The 15,031-nt window shown below is 56.7% G+C and overlaps 4 protein-coding genes and 1 non-coding gene across 5 annotated transcripts; 1 reads left to right on the top strand and 4 right to left on the bottom strand.

Moving 5' to 3' along the window:
• Positions 1–456: 456 nt before the first annotated feature.
• F5144DRAFT_t82 lies at positions 457–549 on the top strand. The gene has a single exon. It is a non-coding gene; the product is annotated as a tRNA-Lys (tRNA).
• A 462-nt stretch (positions 550–1,011) lies between these two features.
• Positions 1,012–3,145, bottom strand: F5144DRAFT_195461 (Delta(24(24(1)))-sterol reductase like protein). Its single transcript, XM_066782863.1, has 3 exons — positions 3,030–3,145; positions 1,349–2,951; positions 1,012–1,295 (listed from the first exon to the last, which is right to left on the bottom strand). The coding sequence occupies exons 1-3, from the start codon at positions 3,062–3,064 to the stop codon at positions 1,284–1,286; spliced, it is 1,650 nt and encodes a 549-aa protein (XP_066645091.1). The 5' UTR covers positions 3,065–3,145; the 3' UTR covers positions 1,012–1,283.
• Positions 3,146–3,666: 521 nt separating this feature from the next.
• On the bottom strand, positions 3,667–5,083 carry F5144DRAFT_195657 (uncharacterized protein). Its single transcript, XM_066782864.1, has 3 exons — positions 4,876–5,083; positions 4,227–4,603; positions 3,667–4,144 (listed from the first exon to the last, which is right to left on the bottom strand). The coding sequence occupies exons 1-3, from the start codon at positions 4,922–4,924 to the stop codon at positions 3,959–3,961; spliced, it is 612 nt and encodes a 203-aa protein (XP_066645090.1). The 5' UTR covers positions 4,925–5,083; the 3' UTR covers positions 3,667–3,958.
• A 757-nt stretch (positions 5,084–5,840) lies between these two features.
• Positions 5,841–10,372, bottom strand: F5144DRAFT_488395 (uncharacterized protein; the record flags this gene model as incomplete). Its single annotated transcript, XM_066785658.1, has 7 exons — positions 5,841–7,726; positions 7,780–8,266; positions 8,319–8,462; positions 8,517–9,026; positions 9,079–9,578; positions 9,627–9,951; positions 10,010–10,372. 7 exons carry the CDS (start codon positions 10,370–10,372, stop codon positions 5,841–5,843), a joined length of 4,215 nt encoding a protein of 1,404 aa, XP_066645089.1.
• A 2,888-nt stretch (positions 10,373–13,260) lies between these two features.
• F5144DRAFT_195369 (uncharacterized protein) lies at positions 13,261–14,864 on the bottom strand. Its single transcript, XM_066782862.1, has 2 exons — positions 14,747–14,864; positions 13,261–14,488 (listed from the first exon to the last, which is right to left on the bottom strand). Exons 1-2 carry the CDS (start codon positions 14,755–14,757, stop codon positions 13,372–13,374), a joined length of 1,128 nt encoding a protein of 375 aa, XP_066645088.1. The 5' UTR covers positions 14,758–14,864; the 3' UTR covers positions 13,261–13,371.
• Positions 14,865–15,031: the final 167 nt, after the last annotated feature.

Below are 15,031 nucleotides of genomic sequence, written 5' to 3'. Positions count from 1 at the left end.
TTGTAGGCTTAATAAACCGATCTTAATCAAGAAGTGGCCGTTGCTGGCTATTCTAATTTCGGAACAAAGTTTCTTTTAGCTCTTTGAGAAGAATAGTTCTCTCCCTCAACTGATTGTTCGTTTTGGGGGAAAGAGTAGGCTTGTTGACACAATGACAACGCTTCTAGCTTATCTTAAGCAGCTGACTGTACGAGACTCGATGATTGACTCGGCGTCATACCGCAAGGCTTTGTTGGCCACCACCTTGCCTGTTCATCTCATGTCAAACGACGACTAACAAATAGTTCCCGGCCACACCACACACGACCAACACCCCTGTCACCGGCTCCGGCTCCGGCCCCGGCCCCACACCATTACCCTAGCATCCCGGCACCCTACAACCGAAAACACCAAAAAAGCTCCGCACAGAAAAACTCTTCCAAACGACCTCGGCCTCAACAACCACAAGCAAGCCGCGCCCGGCTAGCTCAATCGGTAGAGCGTGAGACTCTTAGGATCACGTGATCAGAAACAATCTCAAGGTTGTGGGTTCGACCCCCACGTCGGGCTCAATTCCCGTCCTCGATTGGCGCGCGCATCTTTTTTGGCTTTTTTTTCTTTCTCTTTTGTCTTTGTCTAACTATTGATTGGGGTTCTTGCCGAGGTTGGGCCACTTCAAGGGCTTCTGGGGCCCGGCAGCGGTTCAGTATTCGCTTGTTGTATACTTCTGTTTTTGATGTTGTCTAGTCTTTGGGTATGATCCGAGGGAGCTCAGGGGTAGCAAGCGGCTGACAACACTGGTGAAGACATATTCTTGTACCTCTTTCATGTTTGGCCGCCATTGGTTGTTTATATTGGTCCTCTCCCAACAGTACTACCATACCTCGGTACTTGATTGTTGACCGTCGTTGTTGACGGTCACTGTTCTTGAGCACGGGGGTTGCTGGCGAGGCCGTTTAGGGGTAACAACTTCATTACACATCAAGTTATCATACTCAGTGGAGACAACTTGAAAGCATTACCATTAATTTTAGTTCCAGTAAAAGGTGATCGGTAGAAGGTAGGTAGGAAAGCCAACCCCCCACGCGCCCCGGCTTGACCACACCGTTCCAGGTTCAAGCATCCCAGGTCCATGTCCATGTACCCCTTTAGATCCCCCTCATATCCTATCCATCAGTCATCGCATCCATTGCAACCCCCCTAAATGCCACCCTCCATGTAAAATGCTGCATGCAACCGCCGCACCTTCTCTCTCATACCCATGCCCATGCACTCCCGTGCTGATGTGGGAAAGAGCATTAAAATCAGATGACGTACTGCAACATATTAGCAACCATATCTCTCAAAAGACAGATAGACAAAAACTTACCGGAATGAACAGATACGGCACCTGCTTCTCATACTGGGTCCACGCCGCGCCATACTTCTCCCTGCAGCGCGCAATGTCGCGCCACGCACGGTGGGCGATCATGACGGTGAAGAACACGGGGTAGAACCAGGGGAAGGGGCTCTTGAAGCCGGTGATCAGGCCCCAGGTGGTGGCAAAGTAGACGTCGCACGTGTAGTGGACCTTGCGGGCCATGCCGTACCAGCCATCAGCCAGAATCTTGTCGCCGAGGCCGGTCTCGATGGTCTTGGGGTTGTAGAGGGTCTGCCAGGGCACCTGGGGGAAGGTGTTGCGCTTGACGAGGGTGCCGCGCTCCATGGAGCGGAAGCGGTTCTTCTGGCTGTTGGCGCTGTCCCAGATCCAGTAGACGAACACGTAGCTGACGTACAGCGCGGCGAGCGCCCAGCGGTTCCAGCGGTACGTCTCGGGCGCGTGGTTGGCCAGGTAGATGGTGCAGTGGCAGTACGACAGCGGCACGCCCGACAGGTTCCAGAAGATGAGCATGAAGCCCCACTTCTCGTAGTACATGTCCCAGGTGGTGACGATGAGCTCCTCGCCCTTGGCCGTGGCGTTGCCGTAGAGGAAGTGCGCGAGCATCAGGAAGCCGACCTCGCCCGAGACGTAGCCGTAGCGGTCCCACTGGCGCGCGGCGGCACCGCAGGACAGCAGGAACAGGATGTACCACGGCATGCGCACCTCGAAGAACATCTTGAAGTCGAGGATGCCGAACATGCGCGGGTTCAGCTCGGCGCCCATGAAGAAGTCGTAGACGTGGTTGCCCGACATGCGGTGCTGGGCACCGCGCGCGAGGGCCGACACGTACGCCACGATGGCCACCAGCCAGCCCGACAGGATCGAGACGGACAGAAGGGGGCCGAACTCGTCGATAATGGTGTACAACGGGAACACGCCCGAGAAGTGGAGGGCGCCGACGATGGTGAGCGTGGCGTACCACGACGTGTAAGCGGAGCAGTAATACTTGAGCTGCTTGCCGCCCATGTGCTCCAGCGGCTTGCCGTAGGCCCAGATGCCCGGCATCAAGCAGTAAAAGGCGCCCTCGACGATGAAGAAGATCCAGTATATCATCCATGCCTTGGTGTGCGGGAAGGCACCCGTGTAGACGAGGTTGACGAGGTGGTTGGCGAAGTCACCCCAGCTCTGGCCCGCGGTGCGGACGGGGAAGCCACCGTCATAGTAGGTCGCGCCGATCCACATGTACCACATGAGGATGGGGAAACCAACCATCATGAGCGAGACGAACCAAGGACCGCCGAACTCGTACTCGCCCGAGAAATCCGCGTCCAAGACCCTCTTCGGCGCGACAACCGCGCCATTGGCCTCCTTGCCATTGGCCTTGGAGAACGACGTCTCGGCGCTGTCGCTGTCAACGGGCGTCTCAGGCGGTGTCAGTTCGTCGATGTGCTCGGTGAACTTGGGCGCAGTGCGCCGGCGCAACGGCTTGGTCTCCATGACTTCGGGAGGCGGTGTGGACTCGGCTTCGTCTTCGGTCGTGGGCAACGGGGTCTTGCGGCGAGTGTTGCGACGGGCTGGAGTCTCGACCATGCCATCAAAGAGCTCCTTTTTCCTGCGGAGAGGTTTAGCGTTTGGGAGAGTCTGGCGACCAAGGAAGTCGCGTGTGCCTTGAGGTGAGAAGACAACTTACCTCGGCGTCTGCCTGAGAGAGTATCTAGCAGACATCTTGACTGAGACGCGACGTGGGCGCAACCTTATACTCTAGATTTTTCAGGGGCTGGCCGCGGATGTGAACCCCGAAGGAGAAGTCCGAAACAGACTTGCTTGAATACTAGTATCGCGTAAAGAACGACGGGCGCTTGCCCAGGGAAGCCTTGACTACCGACACGGGAGTGGCCTGGCAGTTTTCTGGGCGGTGAAGCCAAAATGAATGTGCTGGCGAAGAAAGCAAAAAGGCAAGAAGGGGGAAGAAGACCCGTGGTCCCAAAACCGCGGCACCTCTGCTGCTCGGACGATCGCGCGCTGCCGCTGCACATGCAAGGACCAATCGTTGCTGCCAATCCAGATTGTTGACAAAATTTGCCCAGACAATTTACCCCCTGGTAGGGTCACATCTCCCCACATTGGTGGGCGCTCAGCAGCCACACAGTGATGGCTTCCCAAACGGAGCCAAGGCACGCTGTCGTACACTAGTATTAGCTAATATAAATTCCAATAATTGGAGATGGAATGCATTCCCAACCAACGGATGCCGTCCAATTTCCCAGTTTCTACCATTCATACTAGTATCTGATACGAGCAATTTCGTCAACAGTGTATACTAGTATTCCGTATTCGCATGATATCGGGTAGTGATGGTACTTTGTCGAGTGTTTCCCCATCCCGTTTATCTCCTGAATGTGTTTTACTCGTATTACCTAACCTAACCCGGTTTGTTTCAAATCAGAAAGTTAGAGCTTCCATTGAGTGTTTGACAACAAAAAGAGATGGAAGCATCAAACCGCGAACGCCTGCCAATATTCGTATCATGGAACCCATTAAGGAAATGTTCATATCATGCCGCCTTGCCACCATGCCATCGTATCACCTCAATGCAATCGTCCACCCATGAATCGGCATTTACACGCCGTTGGAGTCGTTCAACAGCTGCGAGTACCCATCCTCGGGCGGCAGCACAAGCGCCGAGATGGCCAGCCCAACACCAGCCAGCAGCGCAGCACTCGCGCTAACCGTGCACAAGTACCACGATGAATCGAGCCGGTATCCGGGCACCAGGAACAAGTCATCATGGTCAAACAGATATGCCTAATAGTCGTCGCCATCATTAGCACAGCCCAAGCAAATAACACGGGCAAGAATAGAAACAAGAAAAACAAAGAAGACTCACCACCACCGCCATACCCAAAAACTGCGCCGCCGCCACCGCCGCCAGCAACCCCCCCAACACCTTCCACCCACCCTCCCTCTTGATCCGACCCCCCGCCAGAATCACCAAAAACCCAACCAGCGTCGCCAGCTCCGCAACCACCGCGAAGCTCATCAAGAAGCCCGTGGTGCGCCACATGGAGCAGAAGGAGGGGCCGCTGCCGTCGCCATCGCTGCCGTCGCAGCGCGAGGGCTCGGGGAAGGGCGCGCACGAGCCCGTCGACGACGCGCACCGCCGGTGCAGCCCGATGGTGTCGGTGACGGTGCCGCCCGAGGGGGAGGGTACGCTGAGTGAGACCCAGTTGGGGGAGACGATGGAGGTTATGGTCATGACCGTTGCTGTTGCGGAGGGAAGGGGGGGGGGAGGTGTTAGTGAGGTGTTGGCTTCCATTGTGGGGATGCAGGTGTTTGGACTGGGATGAGGGGTAGGTTTGTGATGAACTGAGGGTGCCCGCCCATGGCATGCCTGTCGTTGGATGCTGGGGCGGCCTCAATCATCGAGAGAGAGCCATCATGCTTTTACTCGGGTCCAACTGAGACCAAAAGCAATGTAAAAAGGCATTCCCATTCGGGATGTGGACTGATCTGGATAGGAGGCAATTCGAACTCACCCGCAACCAAAGCGACCAACGCCGTGCTGTAGACTGCGGTTCGGGTCATGGTGGCAGCAAGATTCGCGGTTTCGATTTAACGCAAAACATAAGACGGAAGGCCGAGCCAGTAAAAGCAGATTCAGCCAGGCGAAAAAGCGGATGAATAAAGTCGCACAGGAAGACAAACAACAGCTGCACAATCCGACAATGAATGAAGTTGAAATGCCAGGTTGCCTGGTGCCTTGAGCTGATGACGTCCGTCGAGGCCGCACGTGGGCCGCGCAAGCCGGGCCGGGAGGGGCACAGCCACCTCCGCGCCGACGATCCGGGTCGTCGAGTTGGGCCAACTAACTCGCTGTGATTGGCGAGTTCATCCCATGTTTCGATGCTCGTGAGCTTCGATCGGAGAGATCATCGAGGAACACTTACTTTGAAGGTGAGTTATTTAACCATTCATTGAAGAGCGGGGAGGGAGGTGGGAAACAAAGTAATAGAAAACCCACGAATCTGTGGTATACATAGTAATATCAATTCACATCTATCCGAAGGGATCCAAGCCCTGCCCGGCCTGCTCTCGCTTTCCCAGCCAGAGACACTTTTATAACCCTGCCCATTCTCTTAAACGAGACCAAACCCCGAAACCAGAAGGAGAGAATAGATAACCACCCTGCTCCAAAACATGCACAAGAATGGCGCAGGCCAGCAAACAGCCATCCAGCCCGCCGTAGTAGCAAGCCTAATATATAAAAAAAAACCGATCAACACCGTCTCTGACCCAACGCGCCCCTTCCCCTGCCCCTGATAGCCCCAACAGTGCCGCCAGGAGAACCCCGTCTTACAACCGGACTACCCATAGCATCCACACTTACAACGCCAACACCAACCGCCGCGCCCCTCACCCCACGCTGCCCAGAACCAGAACTAGAACCAAACCCAAACCCAGACCTCGAACCCGAAACCAGCCGTTGAGCGCGGCGATCCTCCTAAGACCACCGCGCATCCGACCCAGCATTCGACCCAGCAATCGAGCTCACATCCGACCTCGCACTCGGCGCGCGGCTCCTCCTCTTCGCAGCACCCGTCCCGTTCCCACTCCCACTCCCCGTTCCCGACCCCGTACTCCCACCACTAACCTCCCTTTCCCTCTCTCTCACCACACCACCACCCCCCACAGCCCCATACCCCGGCACAGGCGGCATCAAACCACTACCACCCCCCGACATAACACTCCCCGTCGGCGAACCCGAGTACTGCGTCCCGATACCGCCGCCCCCAGCACTGGAGACACTCGCGACCGTGACCGACGAGCCCGAGCGGATCCTACCCGCCTGGCTCTGCTGGAGGTAGGTCTGGTAGTTCTCCTTGTAACTGCCACCGACACCACCGACACCGCCGACTCCACCGCCGCCACCGCCGCCACCGCCGTGGCTGAAGGACTCGCTACGTCCTCCTCCGCTGCCGGCGCGGCGGCCCCCGGCCGATCTGGGGCCGGTGCTGGGGGAGAGGGTGGAGGAGATCGGGGCCGTGGCGGCTGTGGTTAGGGTTGGGCGTGCCGAGGTGTATTGTGTGATGGAGGTGCGCGGGAGGCGGGATTTGGAGGTGGGGTTGGTGGGGGTGCTGTTTCCTGGTGGGATGGAAGGGGGGGTGTCGGAGACGCGGCGCGGGATGCTCGTCGCTGGTATTGGGATGCTGTCGCGGCTTCGGGGGCGGTAGAAGGAGGGGTCGCGTTCGTGGGTGAGGCCGATGGCTGAGCGTTTCGGGGTGGCGGCGATTTCGATGTACGCGGCCGATGAGGACTGCGTCATTCGGTGGCCGTGGGACGGGGTGGGAGGCATGGACAGGCTGAGATGCAGCCCTGGTGGGGTGTAACTTGTGTTGCGCCGCGGGCCGGAGCGTGAGCGTGGGCCTGAGCCTGTGCTAGACGCCGTGCTGGTGGAGGCGCCCAGTCCCATGTTGCCGAGAGCCATTGCCTCGTGTTGCAGTTCGCCGTCGATGTGACTCCGGATGAGCTCCGATGCCAAATTCCTCACAAGCACTGCCGGGTCCTTATCCGCCAGTGTCTGGATGTCGTCGAGCAGAACGCGCAGTTGTCGGCCTGTCTCGGATGTGCTAAGCGCCGACATGGATAGGTTGTTTGCTTCACATCCGTCCATGATGCTACGCACGAGACGCAACAGGTTGAGGCGAACGACGGCCTTTTTGTGGCCCAGTTTCTGAGCGGTGCCGGCGTACATCTCTGCCTTGGCAAGGGACGCCGCTACGGCCGGGCTCAATCGCAAGACCTTGAGCAATGGCTCGAGTAGGTTGGGGTCGAAGGCGTTAACCTTGGTAGGGTTAAAGCAGGACATGATGGCCGCGGTGAAGCTGCCCTCAAGTAGGTGGCTCTCCACCTTCGCTGTCTCCTCCTGCAGCCACACAAAAATGGCGTCCAAAGCCGTGACCTGCCAGTACTGGTCCGCTAGAAGCGAAACGTAGAAGTCCAGCCCGCCGTTTTGCCACAGGTAGCGCCTCCCTTTGCTCCCGGAATGCGCCATGTCGCAGAGGATGGGCAGCACAAACTCTTTTGGCGGCCGGTCTGTCTTCATGATTTTGAGCAGAAGCGGGATGATGCCGTTGCTGGCCGCATATTCCTGTCGCTCTTTGCTGAGGCGGCAGAGGTTAAACATGGTGTTTAGCACCTGGTTGGAGATCTCTCGGAAGTTGGTCTGCCCCTTCTTCATGGAGAGACTGAGAACATCAATCAGGAAGTCAATCGCGTCCGCAGAATGCAGGGAGTCGAGCACAGTCGAACACATGGAGATGTTCTTGATGAACTTGAGCATGGTGATCTGGTGAGAGGGCGTCATCCGCCGGAGGTCCTTGAGCACCGCTGCAAACTGTTAGTAAGCTTGTCCGACTGCACATAACAGGAGAGATGCCTACTCTTCAGCACCTGTCGCTCAGCAACCGCCTCCTTGACATAAGGTTCAGCTTGAGAGAACAGGTAGAAAATGTTGATGATACGGCCTTCCACGAGTTCCGACAGCTCGTCTCTGTCCTCGTCCAAGACCTTATGTAAGATGGCGGCCAGCGGATCCAAGATTTTGCTACGCGAGAATATCCTGCAGAAGTCGTTCTTGGGCGTTGGCCCCTGAAGCTCAAAGACATTCCAGATGCCATTGACTCCTATTAAAACAAGATCTTGGGACATCTCGTAATCTTCGTCGAGGAACTCCACCAAGACATTGAGACCGCCAGCGCTGACAAACATTTGCAGTGTTAGTGTGGAAGTCTGGTAGACTTGCCGGACGAAGGCGGCGGCCTCGAGGCGAATCTCGTTGGAATACTGGCGGGCGGCAAACTTGGTGACAATCGGGATGCCGCCGACGAAGCACAGGTTCTCTTGCAGCTCGACGTCGTCAAGTATAATCTATTTTTGTCAGTTTTTATCCAAAATAGGGGTTAAAGTAAATAAAACTTACCGCATTAACGATCTTGAGCAACTGCAAGATCATGTGTTGCCGACTCTTGAGCGTACAGGGCTCTAGAATCTCTAATATTGGCAACAAGCCATGCGCGCCAATAATCAACGCCTTAACCTCGTCATTTTCCCACAACAGCGCCAACTGCCCGCCCTGTTAGTCTGGAGCCCTGAAACTCGTAATAGGGGGGGAACTTACCAAATCCTCCGCCAACTCCCCGACCACCTCTTCCCCCTCGGTGATCTTCATGCTTCTCACCAGCCCTTCCACTCTCTCCGCCAACCTCGCATGCCGATCCCTTGCAATATTTGCCTCTAGATCCATCTCATCCCACCCCGGATCCATCATGGCAAACGGGTCATCTTCGTCCTCGTCGTCCCCAAGCCACGAGTTGTTGGAGAGGCGTGAGAGAATGAGCTGGCCGCCCTGGCCGTCTGTTTCCGAACCGCGGTCACTTTCCTCCGGTTCGGTTACAGCCTCGCCAGCAACGCCAAAAATGTCGGAGAAATCCTCGTCGCCCTCGTCCTCGGCGAACTTGGTGATCTCGACGGTGGAACGGGCGCGGGGGCGACGGACAGGTTGTTCTGGGGAAAGGAGGGCAGGCCTCGGAGCGGCCTTTGATCGGCGCGTGCTACCGGCGGTGGAGGAGTGAGAGGATTTTGGCACGCTGGTGGTGAGGTCTGAGGGGTGGAAAAGCTGGGGTGCATCCTGGGTATCGTTAGCATGATACTTCACTTGTTTGGGTCCGGGATAAGCTCACCTTATTGGTGAGGCTTAGTCTTCTGTCAAAAACGTGGTCGTTGTCAGCAAAGAGGTCGGAGTAGTCCTCTGTCGACTGCTCGCGGTAGATGACGTCGGGGCGTGGAGGCAGCTCGAATTTTGTGCCGAGTGGCTTCACGGGGGATTTAGGCTGAGCATTGTTGGGCACTCCCCGGCTCCGCTGGCGCCTGTGCCCTGGGTTCTCTGGGACCCTCATCCTAGACTCCCGTGTCCTCTCCATCTTCTTGGGCAGCGGCCGGATGGTCTGCTCCTGAGGGTCGATTTCGGACCAGTGACCTAAGCCCTTGATCGTCATAAGCTCACCCTCAAAGGTCGAATCCCAGTTCTCAGAATCCTCTCGCTGGGCGTCGATGGACGCGAACGCTTTCAGGCGATCTCCGGAGAGCAAACCGCCAAAGTTATCTTGCCCCTTGATCTGTGGAAGATGGAGGGCAGACGGTGAGATGGTTGTCGCAAAGTCGTTATCCCAATTATCGTCATCTGGAAGAGTCAGCGTAACCACTTAGAAGCACTGAACTCAAAGCTTACCAGCAAGCTCGGGAGACCGAAAGGCATCTGCCGACGGCCTCTGCTTTGTTGCCAACGACAACGGCATCCTTGTCAAATTTGTCCGATGCCCCGGACCACTGGCGTCTGACCCCATTGAAGTTCTAAGGTTACTTTCGGAAGACTTAAGTGCTTTGTTCCACTGCTTCACTTCCTCAACCGCCTGGCTGAAGTTCGATGGCGCTTTCGAAACCGGCGCGTCACTTCTTCGGCAGCCTGTAATCCAGGGGTGCCGCTGTAGTTTCCTCGCCGATACTCGCAGGTTGGGATCCTTCTGGAAACATTGCATGAGAAAGTCACGAGCAGCCTATCCAGGAAGTATCAGCAATCATTGCCACGGATTTACACCAGCCGGCGGGACAAACCGGAGACACCCCCTCGGGGAGCGGGGGATGGTCGTCGTTGACAATGGCGAACAACGCCGGCATCGCCGCGAGGTTATGGTATGGTGGTTTTCCTTGCAGTAGCTCGATGACGGTACATCCGACGCTCCAGATATCCGAGGCCGAGGTGGCACCAGAGAGCTGAATGATCTCCGGGGCCATCCAGTAAGGGGTTCCTACAACCTGGGCCTCCTTGTCTGGCCCGGCGAGGGTGCTTGTTGAAACGCCAAAGTCAGCCAGCTTGACGGTGCCATCCTTGGTGGTCAGAATGTTGGCGCCTTTGATATCGCGGTGAATAACACCCTGGTCGTGCAGATACTGCAGGCCCTGGAGGACCTGCGTCATATACACACCGACTAAATTTTCCGGGAACTTGCCGTAGGCTTTGCAAATGGAATGCAGGGAGCCATTCTCGCAGTACCTACGATATATTAGCACAACAGCGGGGTTTCTGTGAGGCCTGAGCGGACAGACTCGAGGATGATATTGAGACAGTCTGCGGTTTTGACGAAGCCAATATATTTCACGATATTGTCATGCTGTCACCCGGTTAGTGTTTTTCGAGCCCACAACGCGACCGTGTCTGTAGCCGAGGTGGCGTTTTTTTTTTTCGCTACTAACATGGAGGTTCTTTAAGAGATCGATCTCTGCCTGCATACCGTCAGTATCACAGCCCCTGGTCCCCCCAGTTTTGACCTGAACTCACCTCGATCATGCGCAGCTCGCTCTTGGGCACATCGACCAATTTGATCTGCTTTACGGCCACTGCCTCGCCAGTCCCCCAATTGAACGCCTTGTAGACGGACCCGAAGGCTCCCTTCCCGATACAGTCTCCAAGGCGCTAACATCACTCGTTAGCCATGTCTCACTTCTCACAAATCAGGCCGGCCGCGGCCCAGAGGGGAAAAATGGGGTCGCCAGCCACATATCCCTTCGATCCCATCCCCCCAGCTCCCGCTCCCGCAGCCCAGGTGTTATCCAAACAAAGGACTCGAGGCCAGTCGCTAAGCCATTGGGCGAATCGCAGGTGCATCTGTGCGCCGGCAGGGCATGCAACCATGTAAACTCTGGAGGGACGGGCCGTGCATGTTCCGTCTACCACACACAAAACCACCAGCCCTCGGGAACAAGAAATGTGACCAGAAATACCGTGCAGCAGCCGGCACAGGAAATGGATGTGCAGGAGAACCCGACTTACATAGTCTCTCAACCCCGGATCCTGCACAGCCACGGCCTTTTCCAACCGATGGCTCTGTTCCCGGCGCGGTGTCCCCGGCGATTTTGCTGTGGCCGCGGTCACAACGGCAGCCTTGCCCACCGAGCCGTGGTGGTGGTGTTGGTGGTGGTGGTACGGCACGCCAGCGCTCCCGGGGCGTGCAGAGCTCCCAGGGCGGGAGCCCGGCGGCGCCATGGCCGGTCCGTTGCTGTTGACGCTTGTCCCCCGAGTAGTAGTAGTAGTAGTGATGCGCTATTCACCGGCCTGGCGGTATGGGCGGTAAACTCGGTTCGGTTCGGATTGGATTGGGCTGAATCCCCTTCTCGGCCCTCGTCCCTCGGCTGTGACCGGTGTAAAAGGAGCTCGTGGTTGTGGTTGTCGTCGATTCGGTTCGGATTCGGGGATCGTGGTCTTGGGAACTCTCTTTCTCTCTTTCTCGGGTTGCGCGTGGGAAATCGAAGTTGGCGTCCTGCCCATTCCCTAAATCTCGTCTGAGATCCGACCTGGAAAAAAAAGTTGCTGACCGAATCGCGAATTGTGCCCCGAAGAGGGATGTTCAGCTGGCTTGTGCTGCTGCCCCGCGCGTGGGTACTCGACCACGCTGGAATGTGGACCCAAATGCGTCGGTGTTCCTTGAACGGAAGTCAAGGGTCGGGAGGGGAGGTGGTCGGCCGGAAAAGGATGTAATCGGATCGTGTATCGGTGGGCAGGAAGCAGCTGTTTGCGTTCCAACATTTAGGTTGGGTATGCTTCAACTCCCGTCGTTGCCCAGGGCCAAGGCAAGGGCGGCAACAGCACCGAAACCAAGCTGGGGTCGCGGGGCACAGGCACCATACAGGGGTCAACGAGATGAGATCGGCCACTTGAAATCAACATGGGTAGGAGGTGGGGGCCAACCAAGGGAGCAAAACAAGAGAACAAAACACAGAAGAGAGTAAAAGTGAAATGAGCATGTACCTAAGTAGGTACGGTACGGTACCTACGCATGTGCGTGCCCGTCTCCTCGTCTCTGCGCGCTGTTTCACTTCAAGACCTACCGCGGGGTGGAAGCTGTTTAACAGCAAAAAAAAAACGCTGGAACTAAGCCCAGGTTGGGGTATATTGCAGCTGTTGCTGCACCACCCGAGTGGTTGTCACTCTGCTGGCTGCGTCTGGGGTGGGCTCTTCTGCCGCGCCGAAGCGGTCTTTTAGGCATGTCCTAGGCTCCCACAATTTCACCTCAGTGCTATCCTGAGGTATTTAAACAAGGCAGGCAAAGGACATGAATTTCTGCCCAGACTGACCCTTCCACATATATATACTAAAGCTATCCCGGCCAATTGTCGAGAGAGTACCTGCTTGCTTTCTCCACTCGGCACCCAGGAGGTCGTCGATATGGGAGTACTCGATAGCCGGCTCCCACCTTTCCATCCATCTCCAGAGGCAATCGGGCCGCTTATGGATACATGCTTTTAGGGTCCGATGTTGCTTTGGCCAGCCCTGTAAAACGCATGGCGGGCATCCACTGATCCTCGAACAAGGAAGGCGGGGAAGCCGGTTGCAACCTCAGCTCCATGGTAGTATTATGTTGGTTTGCTTGAAGGGAAGAGCCCCTGGCGCCCAAGGGCGGAACAGCATACGACACATTGCTCGGCAGATGGTCCGTTCCTCGCCATCATTAAAAGCGTCTCGTCACAATCGACCGACTTCAATATCGCCCGGATGGGGACTTGCACCCCAAAAACCTTTGAGCTCCCCCGCTGGAATCGCCATTGGCACGAATATCGTACATCCCACCCGATATGCCGAAAACCCTATACTCGCTCGACCCGTAGACGTTGTCTCTGAGCAGCCAAAAAGCGATATCCCGATGCTGCATGAGGCCATAACCGAACCACCTTTGCCTCAGATCAAATCATATCCCTAACACTTGACCTTCCCGTATCACAATCCCTCCCCATGCTGGGTCGAGAGATGTCAAGAGCCTACGCTCCAACCGTGAGATGCGTATGATATACCGCAATCAAGGACCCATGTGCGCACCATATCCTAACGCCAAAAAAAGCTCATATGTCCTGGAGCCCGAATACCCAAACTCCATAGTTTTGTGAACCGTGCTGCTTCCCCACAACGAACAAATGTCGAAAAATCAGTTGCCCGAGGTCTCCCGAGACAGTGTCCGGCTGAGGCCAGCGTCCGCCCACCACTCGTCCGGGATGTCCTCCCGCCGGGCCAGATTCCGCACTATCCTCTGCATCCCTCCGATGCCTCCAAAAAGCTCCACCGGGTCGTCATCGACGTTTCTACGGGGGAAGGAGGAACCGGGGATATAAGGGATTTGACCCATCTCGTCTTCCTCGTCGCCCTCGGTGTCGGAATTGTCACACCCGGACTCGCACGGAGGCTCGAACGACAACTCCAGATCGTCCGCCCTATCCAACGTCGTGAAGGAGGTCCGGGACGAGGCAGCGGCTGTGCTCTGTGTAGCGGCGGCGGAAGCGGAGGCAAACGAAGACCCAACGCTGGGTGGCTGCGGGTCCGGGGTCAGGGTGGTCTGCAGTGTGGCCCAACCATTGTCACCCTCCGGGCTGAGGCTCCTGTTGCGATCGCCCAAGCCGTCCGTGTCGAACATCCAGGCGTCGGGTCCGGCTGGGGCCGCGTTACCCGGAGACAAGGGTAAATCATCCCTCAGGGCGCTCCTTTGCCTGCGCATGCGGGACCAGACGGTCGATTGAGGCCTTGACGTGCTTCGAGACTGCGCTATGTCAGATCCAGGCAATGTGGGTGGCGGATAAGTTATGCTTACGAGCGGACCAAGGGTTTGTGTAGACCTGATGTTGGACAATGCATACGTCGGCTCAGGGCGTAGCTGGCTGTGGCGGTTGCGACGATTCATAAACTCGACATCGACAGCCATGTTCAGAATAGATGCCGGGTCATTACTATCGTCGCGCAGCGGGCTCGGGTTCGGGTTCGAGTCGACGTGCAGATGTGCCCATCGTTCGCCAAACATGGTTACGGCGCGGTCATCAAGGAGACCCAGGCGCCTACTCGCGTCGCGCAGCGCACGGTGGCCATGTTCGGAACCGGACCTCGTTCCAGTGTTGTCAGTTGTGGCAGGTGGAGCCGGGATCGTGTCTACCGAGGTCGTCTCGCGCCTCGCGTCCTGGTTGTAGTACCCGGCCAGCACGCGACGGCGGTGTTCGCGTATTCGGTCCTCGTTGCGGTCAAGTACTCGGCGGATGTTGGACCGCGCTCGTCTAGACCTATCAACTGGAGGTTTGGATGGGATGTCCGATTCAACCGGCGGCTGGTACAATCTGATTGGAACGCGCAAGTCAGCTCTGATTCGCAGTAACGCAGTGGTAAGAGAGAATATTTTTTAGTGTTGCGCTCTCAAAAACGAGATCGCATACCCAAACAGATGATGCAGCGACCCGGACAATTGCGCGACGAGTTGGCGCGCGCTGGCGCGAAATGGCCGGTGGGATAAGGTAAGCGCGGTGCTGGGGGCGGGAACTTACCGAAGGCCCATCCTGCTCGATTCTGGACGCCAACCAAAGACACTCGGGTCCTTTTTTTGCGAAATGAAGTGGCGAAGCGGAATGCGGTGATGGTCGACCAGTAACGACAGAAAATGAGAGCGCGAGTCAACAATGGATGAAATGTGTTGAAATGCGTCAAAGCTTCTGACCTTGATTGACCCTGCGCGCCGGTTGCGTGGGGTTGGTTGCGGGATGGCTGAAGAAAATGGATGAACGGGGAGGCGGCGGAGTCCCTTTTGACCCTGTCAACACGCGGTTGTGCAG

The sequence above is a fragment of the Chaetomium tenue genome (assembly GCF_020726465.1).
Source record: "Chaetomium tenue strain MPI-SDFR-AT-0079 chromosome Unknown F5144scaffold_3, whole genome shotgun sequence".
Taxonomy (NCBI): Eukaryota; Fungi; Ascomycota; class Sordariomycetes; order Sordariales; family Chaetomiaceae; genus Chaetomium; species Chaetomium tenue.
The sequence above is the reverse complement of the archived record's forward strand: the minus strand, read 5'-3'. Positions and strand labels throughout refer to the sequence as shown.